Below are 22955 nucleotides of genomic sequence, written 5' to 3' on the forward strand. Positions count from 1 at the left end.
AAGCTTTTAAAGTCACTATTAAAAAAATTCAGGAGCATATCAAAACAGTGAAGCGTCAAAACAAATTTTCCCCACTAAATAACTCCTATTCAAGTTATTAGAGATTTCCACTGAAAGCTATACATAAACCACATTAAAAAGCAACAAAACAATCACCTCATTTAAATTCCTTCCACTTATCAGCAATGGCTGATTTATAATACACTTATTTTGAAATAAAATTTGTATTGCTGAAGTTAACTAATTAGCCTTTGTCAAATATTTAGATCTGCAACAGAAAAACAGGAAGAAAGCAGAGCTGAAATACAGAGCAGTTACTTGTGAAATTCTGAAAGAGTCAATAGTAGAAAAAAAAAAAAAGAGTTCTCTGTTAGAAATGAAGGAAGAAATTCGGAAGGACAAGCAGAAGTACACCAATGTAAATTTTAAGATCAAGAGATATTTGAAAGTGAATACAGAACATACTGATGAGCAGATTTATGCAGCTCAGTGTTGTTTATAATTTTATTTTTTAAAATTTTTTGTTGTTCATAAACCAAAATAATATTTTTCTGGGGATTTAATCTTCTTAAAAGACAAAACAAAATACAGGAGAATCCCAGTATTACATGAAGAACAAAAGTGAATGAAGTGATTTTTTGTGGCAGAGAAAAAGTTATTTCCAAGTTTACAGCATGACATACGAGATGGATTTTTTCAAACCTTCGATATTCTTGCTATTTCCAAGTTAAAAGCCAATGAAAAAAAAATTGTCCTGAACACCAGCTTTTTTTCTAGCTTCATTGTTCAACATGCCTATTTTATCTCACTGAAATTTTCCATCCATTGTATCTCCAAAGTATTCCGGAATTGTTAATGACATCAGTGAAGACAGCTGTGTATTTACTATTTGTTTTAGCTATGAATAGCTCTCCTCCCCTTTTTCAAATTAATTACATCTGTCCCATGGTAAAACCAGAAACTATTTCTCACTTGCAATGACTTGTAAAGCTGACCACTATCTAGAACTTTCAAGTGAATTAATGTAGAGGTGCTGTGCTGGTTTGGCTGAAAGTGAATTAATTCAATTCATGCAGTTAAAAACTTCCTTTTTCTTACCCTAGCACAGTTGTTGTTTGGATCTAGTTTGAGAACAAGAATACAACACCCTGGGACAGAGTTGATATTTTTCTTGAATACCTTTCCAGTGTCTTTGAGTTGGAACAAAGAGAACATAAGAGCTTACAGATATCTTAGTTGTTATCTGGGAGCCTATTCTGAGCTCTCTGCCCACAGGTGTGAGGAGCGAGGAAGGGGGCAGGGATGGGACAGAGCTTGACTGACATTCAGGGTGATCAGTGAGAATATTCCATCCCATTAGCATCATGCTTTGTATTTAAGGACAATTGGATTTGCCAGTGAGGGACCTGTTCTGGTTTCTGCTCCGTTTTTGTGGAATTACATTTGGGAGTTCTTTTAGTTCAGCCTTTTGCCATTCTGCCATTTTGATGTTGGCCTCTGGGCCTTTCTGCCTTTTTTCTCTCTTCTCTCCCCAACACCAGCTGTCTGGGACCAGGAAGCTCTCTCTTCTTGGGACTGGCTGCTCAGTGCAGACAATTTGTGAGGAATTGCATTGAGTATCTTTTATTTTATATTCTATTTTCCATTATATTCTATTAATATCGTTATTTTATTAAACTGTGTTTATCTCAATCCACGAATTTCTCTCTTCCCTTTTGATTCTCTCTCCTATCTGGGTGTGGGTGGCAGGGAAAGTGAGTGAGCAGGTATTGTGTTATATTGGTAGTTTGGGTTAAAACACGACAGATTCCCTCTGGAAAGAGAGAGTCATATTCTGCAATTTACAAGAGAAAAATAACTGAAAATCATGAGTAACAATATAGTGTTATCACTTTTTCACTTGAGGAAACATCAATTGCGACTTCAAAGGAAGAGGAACCAAGGTTACAATTCCATTTTTCCAGTTGCAAATAAAACTTTTGCAGATTTTAGTTGCGTAGTGTTCTAAACCCAGCATAACAAAGCCTGAACATACTTCACTGTATGAAGAATATGGATCCTTCAGGCATTAAAAGGAGAACATGTCAGGTTTTATGAAACCCATCAGTTATTTGTCCTGAGTTTTACTTTATGATTCTCACTCTTACACATTCACTTAGGGAAATTACCAAGAAGAAAATAGTCCTATCTTGTTTCCCAAAGGCCATTTACTACTCTGAAAGTACAAGGTGCTCTTTTAACACTTGGTTTTAAAAATAATTAAGACTGCTTTGCAATAAAATTATTCCAAACATAGTCATTGAAAAGGAAGGAAATACCAAGTTAAAAGATTTAAAAAATAACATTTTTCATAAAGCATTATATAATCTCCATTTGCATGAGATTTTGGCAAAACCAAAACACTCACTATCTCTTGTTATCATGTTTAATGACGAGCAGAATCATGAGTGTTACGTGCTGATGAGCATCTACAAAAAACACCTGCTCAGCACGACAGACAAAATGACAAATACAAGTGAACATTGTATGATTAACTAGTAATCTCTTCTGAAAACAGGATTTGTTTATTCTCAGGTGCAGCAACTGACAGAATTCTATTTAGTCGATTTACAGTTAGTGAAATAATAAAGATCAGTCAAGATTTTTTGTCAAGTCACTACAAATAGAGAAGTTCACATGGCAGAGAACAACAGGAAATTACTACACAAGTTAACACCAACATTCAGCTGCAATAAAAACTGCAGGGTCTCAAATACCTCCTCAGATTGTTCCATAAAGTATTTCTGCAAATATTTGGCTCTGTGATAAGCTCTTAGTGTATTGGTGTAGATCCTCTGCTTTCTGATAAAGTAGTTATTCTGCAATTTTGGTAGAAAATGCATTTTGTGTGCTAAAAGTAACAAACCTATTCTCTGACAATGGGAAAATAAATAAATACAATGGTTGTCACCATGTTTCTTAAATTACAAATATAAATTTGAATGAAGACATGACTGAAGAGATGTGAGAGTCACAGTTATCTGTTCCTCCTAGAAATTTTTTAAGCACTTGCTGAGCATGCAACTATGGCCTAATTGTTCAAACAGAAGTATATAGAGAAAACGCATAAATCTGGAAAAAATTGCCTTCATCCTATAGTGTTTCCTCTTTCTACCTTCTCACATAGAAATCAGTCAGACTGAACATTTTGTTTCCAACTGAACCAGGACAATGTTGCCTCTTAAAAACAAGCCTTCCATCAAGTCAACTTTTCCTACTGAAGAGTTTAAATCTATTTACAAGAATTCAGATAAATCATACTTTGAATAGACGGACAGGAAAACATTTCCCAACCCACATTTTTCTGATTCATCTCTAGAATCCAAAACAGATTGTCATTTCAGACAGAATTAGGAAAAAATGCTAGATCTATAACAAAGATAGAACGATCCGAACATGGTCAACAGGATCGCTTTTGTCATCAGTGAAAAGACAATAACCAACTCTATCTGCTCCATCAAGATAGGAGTACAAAAGGTACTACAACTGTTCTAATGAGAAAGAGTCTTACACAGATCAGGGAATCAAAATGGAAATAGGCAGAGGTATCAAGATTTAAAAAGAGAAGACATATTTAGAGATAGGAAAATATGACCTCTTTCCTCTACTACTTAGTTTTCTGAAAACAGGAAAAAGTTACACTGACACCAGTAGGTCAAGGGAGATGATCCTTCCCCTCTAGTCAGCACTGGTGAGGTCACGCCGGGAGTACTGGATCCAGTTCTGGGTTGTCCAGAGCAAGTCCAGTAAAGGGCCAACAAGATGATGTGAGAGAGATGCTCCAGACCTTCAAAGAAAGGCTGAGAGAGCTGGGACAGTTCAGCCTGGAGAAGGCTCAGGCGGATCTTCAATGTCAATGTATGCAAAAACTTGAAGTGCAAAGAAGTCAGAGCCAGGCTGTTTCCAGCGGTGCCCAGTGACAGGAACAATGGCCATCAGTGGGCACAGACTGAAACACAGAAGGTTCCCTCTGAACATCAGGAAAAACTTTTTTTCCCTCTGAGGGTGACTGAGCAATGGAACAAGCTGTCCAGGGAGCTGGAGGAGCCTCCATCCTTGGAGACATTCAAGAGCTGTCTGGACGTGGTCCTGGGCAACTGGCTCAAGGTGGCCTTGCTTGAACAGCAGGAGGTCCATTCCAACCTCATCCATTTTGTGATTCTGTGACTGGATCAAACTGCCTCCAAGACCCAAGGGCAGTACTAAAAACAACACCAAGATACTCATCCCTTGGGTTTTTGGTCTGTGAAACTGGAAGCTGCTAAATTAGTGCTGAAAATAATGTTAACTTGGTTTTCTTCACAATGGAACAGACTTCAAATACTCATGTAATTAGCTACTTTGTCTCACTGAAAGGACTACACAAAACCTCCTACCACTTAAATCTATAACCAGAGCATTGAGTGTTTGCATATTTACCCAAGGAAATTATCCAAAACATAATAGAAGCTGAAACAGTAATAAGTAATTTCTGTAAAAGTACTAAACAATGTCATCATATGATGCAGGTATTTACAAAATACAGAATGAGCACTGCAGTGCAGATAGAACAGATAAAGAAGTAACTGTAAACAAAATACAATCAGTTATTCAAATTATCATGCACATTATGAAATAGTCACAACTACTACTTTTGAATACGCCTAGTCCTTTCTGAGCATTTCACTTACTAATACAATGTGAATGTTTTACTGATCGAGAACAGGATCAATTAAAGACACATAATTACCTTATCAACTTCTCTCTGTGTTGCTCCTTCCTTTTTCAAACGTTCTTGTTCAACACACTTTGCATTGTAGTTTTCCTTTGATTTCTGTAAGGCCTGAGTGATACTTTGAATATTTTGCACTGCTTCCAATGTTCCTGAAACATCTTCTTTAGTCTGCCAAATATCACATAGTTGTCAAAAACAAACCATTTTAATTTTGAACAACAGATGTTAACAAGTCATTGAAAATGCATAAGAAAAAAAATTAATAACCTTCTTATAAGCTTTGATTTGTTCATCTCCATACTTGTGAACTTCTTTTATTAGCTCTTGTAATCTTCGCACAAGATCCAAGTGACAGCTTGCTAGTTTTTCTGTTGAGGTTTTGAAAACATCCCAAACTGGTGCAAATGTCCTAGATTGAGGAAAACAATACGTAATGTTCATCTGGATTTTTTCCTTTCAGTTGTCAATAATTTTTTTAATAGTGCTAAAGTATAATCGATAAGTTTACAGAAGTTCAGTCCTGTTCCTAAAATTGAAACAAAAAACCCCAACAACTGCTATAAATTTGTATTAAATATGTTTCAAATTTACTTGGAATCCTATCTACTAATTTTTCCATGTGTTATGTCTTACTTGTATTGACTCTAATGAGTAAAACACAGCAAAAATCACTTAATCATCTCTATCATAAGCAAACAATAATGACAAGCAATATTCACAAAGATGATGCAAGAACAGCTCAAAACTTCACACGTAGAAGTATTTTTACATGTATACTTGAATAGTTCAAACAAATCAGAAATTCCTTGGTTATTTAAGTTTTTACTTATCATAAAAGCCAGAAGATGCAGAAAAAAACCCAAACAAAAAAACCAAAAAACAAAAAACAAAAAAAACCCAAACACAACAATAAACACTGGTAAAGATGGTCTGCCACTAAAAGGGATTTACTGATTAACAGAGATTAACCAGATGGCAAAGGAAGGTGGGGGACAGGTCATTGCTCTGATTCAGATTTCTCTACTGGGCAGACTTCTCCAGTTTTTCTAAAGATAGGCTTCTACCTCAGTTTCCTGGTTAATGCTGCTGAAAAACATCAAAACTATACATAGCCTTTAAAGCACTGCTGCTCAAACTAACATGCTGCTACAGAACACTTTAAGAGCAGCAACAACTGGTAACCACTGATGAAAACTCTCCCCATTTCTTGCTGTGATTACTACAAATAAAAAAAAAATCTATCCTCACCTAAGAAGTTTGAGTTGTTAGCATAATCTTTCTAATGAAAAATATCCAATTATTCCAGTTTTTAAAAACATACCCCATCTATAAAATGTAAATTAAACTATAGAATAAATCTACTAGAAAGTCTCATTCCTGACATCTCTGAGGACACAGATAACACTCCAGAAAGCAGAAATAATACAAAAAAATACATTTACTGCCACATTTGTGGACCATATGTTCTCTTTTCAGAATAAAAACCATAGGCTTGGGAGCACAGAATAGAAAGTCACATTCTTTATTATGTCTGAAAATAGCTCAACCTTAAACACAGAGGAACAGGCAGTTCCTCAGCGGGTTTGTTTTGTTTTTTAAAAACTTTGTCATAGTTATGTTACCATCAACATCACCAATAAAATATTCAGAATCAAATTTGATTCTTAACATGTATGTAGTGAATTATTTCTCTCATGTACACTTACCCAAGTTGTGTGTAATTGCTTGCTGACTTGGCTAGTTTTGTCATTGACCTTGAATATGCCTCCTCTATCGTAGCCCTGTCAAAGAAACCCATCAAAAGCATAATCAAAATTTGGAAGATCCTTGAAGACAGATGAATATGCATTCTAAAGGTGCAAAACAGAGGACTTTTTAATTTAGCTGAAAATTACTCCATTTTAATGATTCCTCAAAAACTTTATTAAAAAAATCACAGTATATTTTAAAAATATATATATATATGTATATCTAAGAAGCCTGTAACAGAAAGTTGCAGGGAACAGAAACAAGAAACCCTGAGGACTAAAGGCTTGAAAAAGATCATTCTTCTTATACTCTCTGCTGTTCCCCTCTGCCTCGAGCATTGTATAGTAACAGTCACAACAAAGTGACATAACAATCACCTGTCTAGCACTGTCTAAACAGCAGAGATTTACAGAGCAAAAAAAATGAAATACATTTGTGATGAAAACATTAAAATAAAAAAACCAAAAGCTTATTGAGCAATCACACTAAATAAAATGGGGTCTTGTCTTTTTTATAAGCAGGTTTTTGTACATATATATACATTTTTTTAAATAACTTGTGTTTGGGGATCCAAAATTCAAGGGTCTGCAGAGATTTTCTCCTTAGAACCTCTGCTGAGTCAATTGCCACGGAATAGCAGTCACACACAGCGTACCACAGCAGTGACTCCCTGCGATGTCTGTCCCCATCCGTCTTCCTCACCCTTCTATTACTAAGGTAAAGATACACACTATTTTAATTTCCCATGCTAAATCTATATTCAATATGTAGTGTCAACTTAGATTTAGAAGCATCGTGGATTTGAGTAAATACTGTAATTGCCTTTTCTTGAAAATGCAAAAGCTTGAAGCAATTTCTTCCTCCTTTATTCAGGAGCAAAAGAGAGAAGGTAGATGAAGAATTCACTCCTCTCTCAAGTTATACCATGACTATAACCACTCAGGCAGAGGTTTCTAATTCTTCTTCACAGCAACATTTTCCAAGCAAAAAAGAGTTTTCTAATGAAAATATGAAACAAAGTAGCAGTTGTCACCTGAAACAGTGGGGCATGTATTTAAACCTACTGGACTTCCAAAGTAACTATCCAGTCAGCTAGACAATGAATTTGGAGAAGAGTAAAAATGTAAATGTAAAACGGTAATAACTCAGTTACATTTTAAATCTCACACAGAAAAAAACGTCAGGTTATTCACGTTAAAAAAGTCAAATAACTTTATTATCCTTCCACATACATAAGTATTCTTGATTATATGAAAAGTTTAAGTTTCCAAGGTTTTGAATTTTTGTTCACTGCACAGCAACAAGTGCATATGTACAGACATCCAGAAAAGACACTGATGTTTCATTAGGTAACAGGATGAACAACATATTTTGATTGATTATCAACATCTTCTATCAAAGCTTTCTAGTTTGATAGCTCAGTGCCTTATTTTCCTTTTTTTTTTTTTTTTTTTTTTTTTTTCTGACCAAAATGCACACCTCTTTTCTTTGGAGCAATTTACCACATACTTACCTGAGCAATCTCCACAAAACTACAGTTCTGTTTATCACATTTTATCAACATACGACAGCTACAAAGCCTGACAACCGAAAGATGCTGTTACTGACCAGCTGGGCACTTATATCCACATTTTTCCTGTCAACTGACTTCCCAGAGCAGTCTGATGTACTGATAATATGCTATGAATGCCCCAGTAAATTCATTTTCACCCATTGGAAAATCTGTCTTTGCTTGGTATCTGTTAAACATTTAAAAGTTAAATGGGAATATATGCACTTCCAATTTATTCTGATCTAGTAGATTAGGTTTATGATGCTTACAGGCAAGAGGTGCGGAAAAAAACTGAGTACAGTGGTTTCTTACATGTAAACAGTTCAGGTGTTAAAAACACTCAAATATAAGAGAGTTCACCTACAAAATCTCCCCAGTATTAAAGAAAAGAAAACAAACCAAACTGTGGGGGCAGCCCAACCTTCTTAGATTTTCACTTCTTTAGAAACAAAATTTCTACACACTTTATCAAGAACAGACCAAAGATATTTACCTTCCAGCAGATAAATAACCTGCTCCACCCAAGCTTTACCAATGTTGAGCAGATTGCCTACCACAAAATTCATTCTTTCAGATGATGTATTCCTGAACCACAGATCTAATAGTTTCTCTGTTCTTTTAGTACTTGTCCATTACCAAACACTCAAAAACAAAAATGAAGAAGTAAAACAACACTCTTGAAAATTGAATTGGTATTGACTAATTGAACACAGCCAAAGAAGAAAGCTTCTGCTTCCTTCTGGGCATATCCATTTGGAACAGCAGATACAGTACACAGTCGTTATATTATTAAAAATGAACACATTTCCAACTTTTTTTTAAGAGGAAACAACTTTTCCATTTCAGAAGGTTCTTAGAGAAGTTTTGAAAGAAAAATCTTCTAAAAATCCTTAAGCCAACTATAGTTAAAACCAAAACATTTTCCCACATCCTATACAATTTTTTTTATTTCTTTTTTTTTTATTTTTCATTTCTATTTCTGAGGCTAGAGAAAAAGGTACAATAGCCTCTTTCCCCATTAGCTGCACATAACCAAAAAACTGTACAAGTAACAGAGACTGACTTCAGAGACATGTGTCCTTTGTGCCCTAAGCAGTCTGTACATTCAAACACACTCAAACATCTTTCCTCTCTTAGATCACTCCATTAAAAAAAAAAAAAAGAAAAAAAAAAAGTCAAATTCTGTGGCTAATATGGAAACTCCAGCAATCCTGACTGACCAGGTGACTATTGTCAAACAGCACATACAGAGGTTAAGTCCTCTAACTTGTTAGAAGTATTATCAACAACTTAGATCTGTCTCCTCTATCTATCCAGCGGTCTTCACTCTCCTATGTCTCCACTCTGAAAAAAAAAAATGGCCGATACATTCAAAAGTAATGGAATAGCTGCAAAGAAAGTTCAAACGTATGTTAAGTTTAGTTTCCATAGGGAGCCGTTCAGAAAATCAGGTACATAAAAGTCAGGGCATAAAAACACTAGGATCTAGGAGGCTCCTAATAAATGTTTTTCATCCACTTAATGTATTTCTAGCAGAAAACAGTACAGCAAAACAATATTCAGACTATACTTTGTGGACAAAGGAAGGCAAAAGATAATTGTGTGCAACATCTCTGAATTTTTTTGTGATAAACAAAGATGCAAAATAGAATATGGTCAAGACAACTGGACTGTTGTAAAATACTGTTGAAGTACTGTCCAACCCAATTTCTTTTGAGATCAAGAATTTCACCCATGTGAATAAATGTGTGCTAGTGAACCATATTTACTTCCTGGGAGATCACCTGACAGCCCAGCAGTAACTTCAGAATGGTAGTGAACGGCTTCACTGCCTAGATATGGACACTTGTAAACATTTTTACCAAAAAGGTCCATCAATTTCTTTGAAACTACAAACCATACACCACAAACTACTGCTAGCTTAGACTGAGATTGATCAGTGATGCATCCTTCACTTGGAAATGAGTAGCTGTTTAGCATTCAACTGCTTTTTTTCTAACGGCAGCCTGGTATACTGAGATGCATCAATAAAGCAGAGCTGAAGGAAACACAATGGAATGGACAGGATTCCATGTTTAACATCCTGATGAGAGAATGTCACTGGAAAAGACTGAACTTACTCCTCCTGATCTGCATCACTGACAGATGTTTTCTAATTCCAGGGCAAGTGGCTCTTAAGGGACTACATTGCAGTCTTGTCAAATAGATTAAAATATAGCACTACGATCCTAGTGAATTTTGGTGTGTTAATAAGAACTAAAAGTTTTCACATATTTTACCAAAAATGCTCTAAGCCGGCTACATATCTCTTTGGCACATCCATCCACAAGAACAGAAGATACATTTCTTGATTTCTCACTGAGGATAAAATGCCCATATGGATCCTCATGTATTTCTGTATAGTCATTAATCTTTAGTCTTAAATGTCACTTAAAGTTGTTTAACTAGGGAAAAACAAAGCCTCCTTGACAAACCACTAGAATTAATGAGCAGTAATTTCAGCTGAAACATTTTTAATATGCGGAGAAAGGTCCAAATGTTTTTACTCATTAATTGCAAAGGCACATCTCATTCAAGATTCAACTTGTAGGAGCTGATAGAGTGAAAAAAACTTAGAATGTCACATTCCTTTTACCAGGAATTTTGTGTAGAAACAACTGTCAAGTTTTATTTATGTCACTATAATAAAGCAAACAATCCAAACCAGATAGAGCAGTAAGTTATTTTTATCCATTTGCATAAGACCTTTCACCTTAGGACCTATATGAATGAAATGGAGCATGCCAAAACAATACAATGTAAACGAGATAAGAAGCATAGTGAGTGAGGGAACTTCTGATCTAAATATGGAGGTAAATCAAAATGCAACGGATGTAAAACAAATAAAACGAAATGTGTCCGGTTGATGTACAGCTTAGGTCTATTACTTACTGCTATAAAAACTGACTGATTCCAAGAATTAAAGCCGGTTTCAAAGGAAAGATCCAGGCACTCACAAAGATTGACCATTATAAATAGTTGCCTTGTGTTATATTAAAGATACAAGCTTCTCAAACCCTAAAGATGAACAGTGTAATATCCCTCCACTCAATCCAAAGCAGGATTTCACTGCACCCCTTTCTGTCTTCATAGTGTGTTCTCTGGAATCAGGGATTTCTGAAATGCAAGATTCCTTAGTTTGCATAGTACTTTCAACAGAAGACAGCTCATCACACATGGACTCTGGAATTCATCCATTTTTACTTAGTGGAAAGATTTTAGTCATTTTCTCCAATTCACTTTGAAACTATGCAAATGTCAGTGCATTTGAATACCTGCAAATTTGTGGTGGTTATATTTGTGGAAATTTTTTAAAAATTATATATTTTTTGAGTTCTATTTGAGGCTAAAACTGAAATTTTGATGAAAAAAATTCCACAAAACAAAGGCTGGTTTTTGGATAGCTTTTACTGTAAGAAAATGAAGCAGGTCCTCAGTCTTCTGCAAGTTTTTGCCATGTGTTGTCCAGTAACAATAACTGAATTCAGACAAAACTCTGAAACAGATGTATAATTAATTTTGTCCAGGCTGAAAACTCTTACGGTCAACATAGCTGCAGCAGTCATCTTTCACAAAGAAGAACTAAAAACAGCTCTAGGTCATCTGTTTTGGAAATTGCCACATCTGCAGATTTCAGTTCTGTCCCTTCCATCCCATAGAGAAGAAGCCCTGTTATTTTCTGTGTATTACTTTCTTGTCCCTATATATCACTCCCTTTTCTTTAACAAACCTAGGTTCTCAACATCTTAATCAGAAAGTATATATATATATATTTAATATAATCCTAGTAGTTGCTAATATCCTAGTTGCATGTCTATGGTCAAAAACTTAGTAAGACTGATGATTTTTGCTACTTCATTGCTTTTCTCCCAAACATGACCAAAAAATCAGCTTAATTCAAATAAACTGCTGAACACCTAATATGACACTTCTAGTTTTTAACTCTTTTTTTATTAATTCAAAGCTGTAAAATTAGAGGCCTGTTATTATTTGATGCTTAAAAGTCACTTTTCAGTTCTAAGTGAATGGAATAAACCTAGATATTCTGGTAGGATTTAAGAGATATTTTTAAATGCTCATTGATTTTTACATATTTCGCATGTTATTGTTCAGCATAAATTTAAATAAAAGCCACAAACTGTATAGAGGATGAATACTTACCTTTCTCTTATAAAGTCTGCTAAATCTTTTGTTGACAAATGTCCGTGTTTCATGTTGTGATAGAGGACATCAAAGCCATTGTTCCTTTCCCCCTAAAGATTAATAAAAAGAAAGTAGAACTATGAAACACAACACACTAAAGCAATAACAGAACAACGTATAGAATCTACGCATTTTAATAACTGATGAAATTTTATGAAGTGAATGATTTTTAATGCCTCAGCTTTTCACCAGTCGCTGTTAGTTCCCTTCAATCCCCTATATGTAAAACAAACTAAAATCAGCTCAGCAGCTACTACTGGCCTTCAAATGACAACTCTCTTATTACATATTTCTAGGCTTTATTCAAAGCCATTTCTTTTCTGGGTAACTCCAGGTCTTATATTCTTTCATTTCGCATGTTGTTAAATATGTAGTTATTGTACTTTCTCGTATCTTTCATTATTTTCCATGAACTAAAATTCACACTTTGGGATCACTGGATATTCTGTCTCCCCAGTTCCTCATGCTCCAAATATCTTTCTCAATTTTTTGTAAAATTGGTTAAAAAAGAAAAAAAAAAAAGAAGAAGAAAAAAATCACTAATCTCTTCCTTCTCACAGGTAGCTTCCCTTTGCCCATTCTTAAGTTTAGTTTTAAAATTAAAAATATCTGAGTAAGGTGTACCTCACCATTAAAACTGAGACACTGGTGTAAACACTGATAAATAAATTCAGCCAGCTTGTCACCTCTGGCACTATGGTGAACTTCCCCAGACGGGAGAAAGCAACAATAGAAATGAAAGAAAGATGTGCCAAGGCATGGCATAATAGCTCTGCTACTATAGAAGTTTTCCTGTTAAACTATCCATTCCCATTCTCCCTTCCAAAAGCTTCGGACCCATAATGCTGCTGCTACAAAGGACACAGAAGCACACCCTCAGGAAAACTGCATGCATGTTCAGAGTGGAAAGGAAAGAAGGATGGAAAGCAGAATCCTGGACTTTCACAACGGCATCTCTACATCTCCAGTGAGAAGAGCCTGAGCATCTCTTCATACAGTCTTCCAAAGATTTCCACCCTTTTTGTTGTGGAAAAACGTGTGCAGTCATAAGGTACACCGGATCAGGGAAATTATACAGCTGAAAAACAAAGCTAGCAAAGAAAAATAAAGACCAGAGACTCAGGTGACTACGAGGACAAAAAAGCTGCATTGCTCAGCAGAAGAGGTGGGAGCAAGGAAAAGGCAGGCAAGGATCCACCAGCTTAAGTAAGTGGAAGCAGCCATGGGTAGATGGAAGAACTTCACAGCAGCTGCAGTGGTAGGCCCACTTCTGTGAAGTGTTCACTGTACTAGATAATACAGTCTTATAAAAAAATATACCAAGCTCCTGTAACGGACACAATACATAGATTACCAGCCAGGATTATCTGCTTTACTTCTTCCAAGCACTGGGGAAAACAAAACCAAACAAATTAAAAGAAAAGAACAGCCACAAAACCACAGTTCCTAGAGTTGCACTCAGCTGTAACCTGAAAAAGTTCATCAAAATGAAGATCAGTTTAGTGTAAGTGCAATTACAGAAAGGTCTGTAAAAAGTACAAGCAGAACTAAATTATAAGTTTGAAAAAGAAACGGATAAGAACACAGATTAGCAGAAAACATAATTTATTTCTTTAAATGTTGTCCCATTTTTCCTTGTAGTTTGAAGCCCACAATAATTTTGACTACTAATGCACTAATAGGTAGCTTATTAACTTCCTGTATTTACTCAATATAAACCGTGAACGCCACTGCATTCCAAAACCACCTGAGTAACTCTGTAATTAAGACCTCACCAATATTTTCAATTAGAATACAAAATAAAATTATTATTTAACTACTCCAAAGTTGTTACTGTACCCAAATTTGGAGATAAACATTTAAAAAATAAGTGTTGGATATTTCTTCCAGAAAAAAAAGAGTAAAATTTTCCTTTATGAATTGTTCTTTCTCTTTGTCTTAAGATGTTTCTTCTAGATAAACCAAAACATTGATCAAAATGTGCTGAACACAGACTGCTTCTGAACTCATAAAAGCAATTTTTCATAATGGGAGCTTTAACGGGGACTTTTCTATACTGAAGCTCCATAAATTTCCTGCTACTTCAGAAATACAGGAAGTGTAGCATAGCCATGACCCAGCCTCTGGCTGCAGCCTTCCTTAAGGCTGATAATCTATCAGAAATGTAACTTTGTAAACCTCCAGAGAATGGAATGAGCCAAACCAACCAATTCCCATCATCATATTGTTCCCTAAGTGTAACTGAAGGTTGCTGCAAAGGAACTCATTTTTCCACTTAAGTTTTCTAATCAGTCCTACTCTTGTTCCTGACTTCACGTTTTATAGTAGAAAGCACAACAGAGAAACAGAACAGGTACTCTCCTCAATTAAAAAAAAGTCTCCTGAAAACCACGTTTTATGTGTTATCAATAGCTATCAGAGGCTAAGAGGCTATGTGAAAAATACATTAAGGTTTAAACAAAGCAGCAAATCCGAAGCAGACTCCCAGATTTGAGGGTCTATGTAGTTTAAGCTTGGCACAACTAAAAGACATGTTTTCCCTTGTGAATATAATGCCAGTGTAGCCTGTCTTACCATTATCAGGTTCTACCTATAATTGCAAACATCTAGACTTCAAAACTGTTCAGTAATTTACATGATCAAGGGTTCTGATGATTAACCTGATGCCAGTTCTATAAGTCACATTGTCTTTTACTCATGTTTAGAGACATGAACCTATGTCAAATTATGTATAGTATCTCTGTGCAGAAAGCAGACATTTTTCTGTTTAGGAAAAGCTATACTACCTGTCCACAATTCCTTCACTCAGCAGTTATTTTCCTGAAGAGTAGCTCAAATTATAAATACAAAGAGCATTAGAGTTAAGGATCTGTATTTAGGGTAAAGATAGAGATGTATGCTGTGGGTAAGAGGAAAAGTAGTTCAGTTTGCAAAAAAAAACATGTATGCTGTTACATGCACCTATGCCAACAACACAGTTTAATTGTGTTTTGGTTGTTTTTCCTCAACACCACACCTTCACACATACATTGTATAAAATTCTGCACATGGAAATTGTGTGTCTGGTCAATTTTTCTTCGTTAAGAGTTTTTACCTGTCCCTTTCTGGTGGCAGTTGTAATAGTTGGGATGACTAAAAGCTCACTATCAGCCTACTTAAAAACACAGAAGCGCAGCACATAACAGAGGGAACTTGTAAGACCTTCTACTCCCTTTCAGAAGCAATGATGATCCACTGCTATGACAGACAGTAAAGTCAGATGCAGACTCTTCTAGAAGTTACATCTTGGAAAAAGAGGAACCTCTGTTGTCATGTATAACATCAGATTGTATGCAACAGACTTCAAGATCAGCTTGAAAGACCATTCTGAATGTCAATTCACAGGTAAAACACCATCTGTTGAGGATGATGCTGTCATTACTCAACAGAAAAACAACTGTAAAACTGTGTACAAGAATGTCAAAAGTAAGTGGTGCCCTTTCCACATAGGCTCCATTTAATTACTTTGAAGTTCATTAGCAGTTTTTGCCTTCTTCCCTAGACCTGACAAAACTCTCTTCACAAGCTAGTGGTGCTGTTGAGGTTTCCCATTTTACACTACTGTAAGAGAGCTCATTTGTGTATATAGATGTCTCCTGACAGCAAGCCATAAGAGGAAACAACTTTAAATACAACTTAACTGTTCACTCAAATAAGCCTACAATGAGGCATTACTGACCAGCTTTGCATACAAAATAAATTAAGTCATGGAAAGCGAGTGCAAACAGTCCTTCCATTTCCTTTCATCAAGATCTAACTGCAACGATTTTCTCATGGAAATGAAAGTAACCCTGTCAGCAAATGTGAAGTCAGAATTCAGCATTTCCATGACTTGTGCATAACAGGAAACAGATTACAGGAACTCTGTTATACTGAACTACCCACCAGACTTCGAAAAACTGTGAGAATAAGTTTGTTTGTTGAATATAAAGGTGATCCTGAATTTAAAACCTACATTTGTTAAAGAGGCGAGAAATTTCTGGGTAATTTGCAGCAGTACTTATTTCCTATGTTTCTAATCAAAATGTATGAGTGCAAGATCCCTCTACATTGGACTGAAACTGTTCAGCATTAATCTGTATTAATGTGAAAAGTTAATACTCTCTATTACAGCACTGCCTTTTTACCCAGTAAAAACAAATGTTTCTTAGTGATTAAGGTGATTCTAAAGTTCCCAGGACTAGTTGGATATATACTACTTGTTTAGCTACTGTGAGAAGCAAGAAAAGGACAGCTGCAAATACTATTTTCACAGCAAAACTAAGCATATGAGACAATAAAAGACACAAGCAGTTCTTAAACACATTTTTATTTTGATGAGGCCTCAAAATCTGCATGAGAGAAGCTCAGACAAAGATTGACTTTGTCCACCAAAGTTCAGCAACTATAGAAATATTTTACAATAACTGAATCACTGTTATTTCAAACTATGCTTTTAGTATACGCATTAATGGTGGTTAAGCATGTGCGACCATTCCTTCAAGCCTTCAAACATGACCACACCAACACATAACAAAGAAAAAATGGAAGAAACTGAGAAAACTGGACTTTTTATTACAAATTATTTAAGTCATAACCTGCTTAATCCTCTTTTTAAAATTGCCTACCAAACCCACAACTTATTCTCCAGGGAACTGGCAGACAAATATTCAAATTGCAACATGTGGAAGTGGTACTCCAACTTAATTGCAGGATTTCTTTTTAAACATAAAAAAGTTTAGGTCCCTAATTTACTTCAAATTTTCATAAAATGAAAACTGGATAATCTCCAAATTGAGTTTCCCAATCCTAGATAAACCTCACAACGGCCTTTTGCAAACATGATATATCAACGAAAAATGACTAACACCCTCCTCCCCCCCCACCCTGTTAGCTAAATGCTAAACAGAAAAAGCCAAGAAATTAATATGGGAAATAGAATCACTTCAGTTCAGGGGGCTAGAATAGAAGAATGTGCAGCCTTTGCCTCTGGTTTTAGTCAGGTTTAGAGAAGCTGTACTACAGCTAGTTTTACACTTACATTACTGCTCATGCTCTTCTGTGAGATACAACTATGGAAAAACCACACCCTCAATCAACAGATTATGCATACAAGAATCCTAATGCAGATAAATCATAATAGCATTGAAGTATTTTTGGTAAAAAAGTTTTGTTTCAAGAAAATTCCATAGTTACACCAATATGCCAAGTAATAACTGTAGGAGTAGTTACATTTATACAGTCCTAAAGTTACATTCGGCCCTTTGAAGGCAACAGAGGCTGATGTGGACCCCTGTGAAAATGAGTTTGACACCTCTGCTCCATAAATGGGGAATGAGGGAGCACAACTCCCTCAAACAGGTGACATTCTGTATTTGCTGAAACTAGGTACAACTATTAAGTAACTACAAGATTTGATTTATGCAGCTTAAAAGATATCCTATTTCAACAATTAATGTACAAATTTTAGTGCAAAAGAACAACAGTCACTAGGTAGTCATTCCCATAATTCTAAAAATCAAAGTTCCAAATATTAACCCAAACCAATCTTTTCTTTACCCATAAACTTCGAAAGGTGTATAGTATTCATTATAGTGTGTTCATCTGTATTGGTAACTTCTTTTCATTCAGAAAGGAGTAGCACTTTAAAGAAACAGAGCAATAGAAATTCTCATAACCCCAAGGGTATGTAAACTCTGTTTAGATGCTCTGAAAAACACTGTTGTCATTTTTGTTAAACTGTTACTCCTTGCTGCAGTTTCAAATAAGTAACATGTGTTTCATCCTTTCCACCTAGACAATTATTTAATTTAATGAGCCCTGTATGCATGAAAATACTTCTGTGATTAATATTATGTTGTTACATTTTTGAACGCTAGCTATCAGTAAAGTTCCATTTGAGTGTCTGAGAGACCTATAGAAAACTGAAAGCACCAAAATGTGGAAAAAAAAGCAGTCACCTGACGTTTACACAGGCAATCTAACTTCTTCAGTTTTGAAAGTTTTGACAAGCTTAAACAAAAAAGCAACTCATCAATTCCAATTTCCTTCTTCCAGCTTCAATAAATCGAATAAAAGTCAGCTCCAGAGAAGCTTTACACTTATGAGAAAGGACAGATCTTTTCCTCTCTATCTAGATAATTAAAAATATTTTTTTTAACAAAAAATGGAGAGTTGCCAACTCATGCTAGAGGTACACATGAGGAGGGAGGAGATTAAGCAAATATTGCGCAACAGCTCTCCTGCAAATGAGCATCCAACTGTATGCCAAGCAGAAGAACACTGCGTAAACATATGCATGGAACTCCAGATGGACGCATGACAAGTCTCAATGTCACTCATATTGCATAAATGCCTAAGACCATACGTCTTACACTTACTACAGCAAGCCTCTTCACAAAGCTAAGATTATTAACCCTGCATACAGCCAGACCTTATATGTTCAAGAAAATAAAGAAATCTTCCTCACAGCCATTCTCAAAAACTATGGGTAGCACAAGACATTAAAAAAGATAAAATAAAAGGAATTTCTCAAAGGTAATTTAAACACACACTTTTATATCCCAGAACCTCCAGATTTAGCAAGTACAGCATTTCACAGAAGCCAATTTCAGCTATACATAGCACTTTCAACAGTTTCATCAAATTAAGTTAAACAATTAATAAATAAACACTGACTGACTTAGAAGTGGTGTATTTTTGTTGACTTGACACAGTTCAATAGACTTAGAATTAACAAAACTATCACCCGCACCAGTCAGTTTAAATACAATGTCAAAGTTTATGCAACACTTCCTAAGCAGTCTTAAGAAAAAAGTAAGTCAATGATAACGAATGCATTTTATTCTACTGTACCAGCATGAGTGTACTAAAAGTGACATAACGTAGCTATGTATAATGGAAATAACTTAATGAATATATTCCCTTTAAATTACGTCACTGTTTTGATGTAGCACGCACATAGCAGCAAGCACCCAATGTTTTATGACAACATCCTAATTAGGAGTTCGGAATGTTTGGCCACGTGACTTGAATGCCTAAAACGCAGTCACAAGAATTGAAGCCATTTATAGCCTGTCCTACCACATCATAATTTTTGATGCAACAAAAAGTAACTGTACCCTACTGACTTTGAAAACTGCTGCTCTAGAATGCTGCACTCTACTAGCAGACCCCTACATTTTTCAAGTGACACTACAGGTTTCTGTACTTCAACTTTATACATCCTGAAAATAGTCATGTTTATCTCTCAAAGACCTCTTGGAAGCAGTCAACAGATGGCAGGCCCAAAAACTATCTATTTTTTTTTAAATTCTCTAAAAATGACAAATTCTCTAAACAATGACAAAAAGACTACAACTATTCAAACACTTCATAAGCAGAACAGGATGAAAGTCTCAAGCTTCAGGACTATTATAATAAACAAGCTAAGATTCATTTTGTTTACATGAGCACTTTTCAGAAGTTCTTGAAAGACAGCAGCCTAAATAGTGTGTAAGAAATTAATACACATTCACATATATGTTACTCTCATTTTCTGAAGAAATTAGTCAAGTCCCTCAAGTTTCTGATATCTTTACCTATCAGTTACAGCAAATTACCAAGTCAGGAGAGAGCATCCTGCAGCTCAAAATCCAAAGTTCCACTTTCAATGCACAATTTCAGGTGCAAACTGATGACAGCATGTACATCAAACAATATTAATTATATTTTGGATTTATTTCCACGTCAGTGCTTTAGGAAGTATAACTATCCCATCCCATGGGTAACAAAAACATTTTGCCTGGTGCCACCTAGAAGGTCAAGGCAAAAGCAAGAAAAAGAAGACAATTCTTCCAAAGTTCTACACAATAGCATCATTCTTTCTCCTTATGGATTTCTCTTCATTATTTTTTGTCATTGTGCACTCACTGCATTTAATAGCAGTCTTCTATTTTCTATCCTAACTTTCTCACCACATTCCAAACCATATCCCAAGTATCCCAAGTCTTCCAAAGTACTGCAGTAACAATTCTGAACAATAACCTATTCTGAAAAGTTAGTAGAAACGGAGGAGCTTAATGATGCAAAATGCACACACCTATAATCTATGCTTGGTTCTGAGAACATTTAGAAACTCAACTTTCTGACTTTAAAAATTCGTCATATTTAGGCACTACAGTTAATCTTGAAAGATATTTACCCACAACAGCAAAGAAGGAGCAGTCCCCATTCTTTTTTATTTTACTTCTACACAAAATAGAACCCTGTCCATGGTATTACAAAGGTTTATCAGCCAAGTTTTGCAAATTTAAGACCCTTTCTCTTTGTTATCATTGCAAGACAAACAAGTAGAATATACTTGTCCTATTTCGTTTTGTTTTTTGGGGTAGGAGAAAAACCTACACCAACAGAAGAAAACCTCCTTCTCCTGGCACACACTGCTGACCCACCCTATGGGTTTTGACCGCAGAGCTATAAGGCAGAGACTGCAGAACAGAGAGAGAAAATGGGAATTTTCAGAAGATGTCTACTACCTTATATTTGCTGATGGTATTTATGAAGAGACAGACAGGGTAGGGAAACAGAATGTATGGGAATGGCCCACTGCCTTCACTGATTTAACAATATTATTGACTTATTGACCAAATAAAATATAATGGATCAAACACTTACTTCAACATAACACAGTACATAACATAGTTAAATAGAAAAGTGTTTGATTTCAATTGAGATAGCTGAATAAAAACCCATATATTTTACTTCAATCTTATGGTGAGAAAGTAACTTTTAAAATGAAAACTCAAATTTTAAATTAATTTAAATTTTATTTTAATGAAAAATATTTTTTCCACATATTAGTTTAATATTGATCTCCTGCGCTGAGGCTTCAAATTAAGTAGATTTTAAGCCAAGAGAGCAAATCCAATATCTTGTTCAATTAAATTTTAATATGCTGTTGAAAGCACACCTTAAAGAGTCAGAATTAAACACAATGCTGCGAACAAAACAAAATCTGGCCTAAGCTACGATTTATATTCAAGAATAATACATTATATTTGCAAAATTAGTTTTCCTTAAACATTTGGGATAACTGTTGCTTATGCAGAAAAAGCAGGCATCTAAAAGATATTTTCTCTTTTTGTTGCTGTTGTTGTTGTTTCATTCACAACAAATAACCGTTTTTATATTTCCCTTATTAGCTGGTAGGAATGCACGCTAAAAAATAAGCAGGCAGCAAACTGGCAACATTGTAAACAGCCCGATGATGACAAGAACGCTCACTTTAATGTTTCAGACCAGCTGCGGTCACAATGAAAACAAGTTTCATACCATGTGAGGCTCAATAACAATCCAAATCCATATTTTATTTTTTCTCCACATATATCTGCCCACTTAAAACCATATATGTGTGCACAGAGATGACTGATAAATTGTGTTTCTAAGCCAGACTGTAAAGTCTGTCGTCCCCCCAGCTGGCTGCTGTTCAGGCTGTACCTTCTGACACGCAGACAGAGAGAACTTATCGGTACAAAAGCACAGAGCTCCGAGGCGCGGCTTTGCGTTTGCGTGATACAACTGTTAAGTTGTTACAGTCGGTGCAGTTCCCCAGAACAGCTGCATTGTCTGGGCGGCTTAAGAAGGAGAGCTCGGACTAAGCTCCAGCCGCATCCCCGTACCGCGCTGCCGCGGGAGCCAGACCCCGCGCAAAGGCTCCGCGACCCGCTCGGCCCAGCGCCCCCACGGCCCCGGCAAACCCCCCGCCGCCTGTCCACACCGGAGCCCCGAGCACCGCGACGCGGCGGGCCGGGCAGGGGGCGGTGGTCCCGTCGCCCCGCCGCCGATGCCCGGACAGCGGCAGCGGAGCAAGTGCCCCGCTTCCCCACGGCCCAGCCCAGCCGAGGAGCGCGGAGGCTGAGGAGCGTGGATGCTGACGGCCGCGGGGCGGGCGGGACGGCGGCAACTGTCCCCTCGCCGCGCTCCCCGCGGCAAGGCCCCGGCCCAGTCCCGGGGGTGGCGTAAGAGCCGCGGCTGCTCCTGCAGAGGGGACCCCAGCTATATACCGCGCCGCGCCCTGCCCGTTCCACCCGCGGCGAGGCGGGACCGGCCCGCGGCGCTTTCCTACCCAGAAGCTCTCCACGAAGTACGCCATCATCCCCCTGCCGCCGCCCCGGTGAGCCCGGCCCCGGCTGCCTCAGCCGCCGAGACGCGACGGAGGAAACAGGCGCCGCCGCGGCGCTCCGCCCTTCCCGTTACGGTGCAACCGCCTCCTTCCACACGCCCCCACCGCCCCGCGCATGTGCACGCCGCCGCCTGCCGCCCGGGCTCCTGCGCAGGCGCGGAGCGGCTCCCTCCCTGCCGCGCGGAGGCGCATGCGCGGAGGGTGGGGTCGTAGGGCCATGGCGGCCGCCGGCGGATCGGAGTTGGGGGTCTAGGACGGCTGCCCCAGCAGGCTCCGCACACCCGGCCGGGTGGTCACGGGGCTTCCAGGGCAGCAGGCAGGTGTCAGGTCGTGAGTGAAGAAAGCCCAATCTGTAGAAATACAGACAGGGTCGCAGGGGACACTCAGAAATCCTGAATAGCGACCAGGGCACGGCTGCAGTGCACGGAGACGAGATTCGTGCTGTTTGACGTGGCCTCACAACCGAGCATCGTGCCAGC

The 22955-nt window shown here is 37.2% G+C and overlaps 1 protein-coding gene across 5 annotated transcripts in view; it reads right to left on the bottom strand.

Moving 5' to 3' along the window:
* FCHO2 (FCH and mu domain containing endocytic adaptor 2) overlaps nucleotides 1–22563 on the bottom strand; it is a 96710-nt gene extending 74147 nt beyond the window's left edge. For all 5 annotated transcript variants that reach the window (XM_071802368.1, XM_071802369.1, XM_071802367.1 and 2 more), the window contains exons 1-5: nucleotides 22420–22563; nucleotides 12255–12346; nucleotides 6460–6534; nucleotides 5021–5162; nucleotides 4769–4921 (exon numbers count right to left, since the gene is read on the bottom strand). In XM_071802368.1, the coding sequence (XP_071658469.1) occupies nucleotides 4769–4921; nucleotides 5021–5162; nucleotides 6460–6534; nucleotides 12255–12346; nucleotides 22420–22449 (492 nt within the window). In that variant the 5' untranslated portion in view covers nucleotides 22450–22563. The remainder of the gene's footprint in view (nucleotides 1–4768; nucleotides 4922–5020; nucleotides 5163–6459; nucleotides 6535–12254; nucleotides 12347–22419) is intronic.
* Nucleotides 22564–22955: the final 392 nt, after the last annotated feature.

Source organism: Patagioenas fasciata, chromosome Z, assembly GCF_037038585.1.
Source record: "Patagioenas fasciata isolate bPatFas1 chromosome Z, bPatFas1.hap1, whole genome shotgun sequence".
Lineage (NCBI taxonomy): Eukaryota > Metazoa > Chordata > Aves > Columbiformes > Columbidae > Patagioenas > Patagioenas fasciata.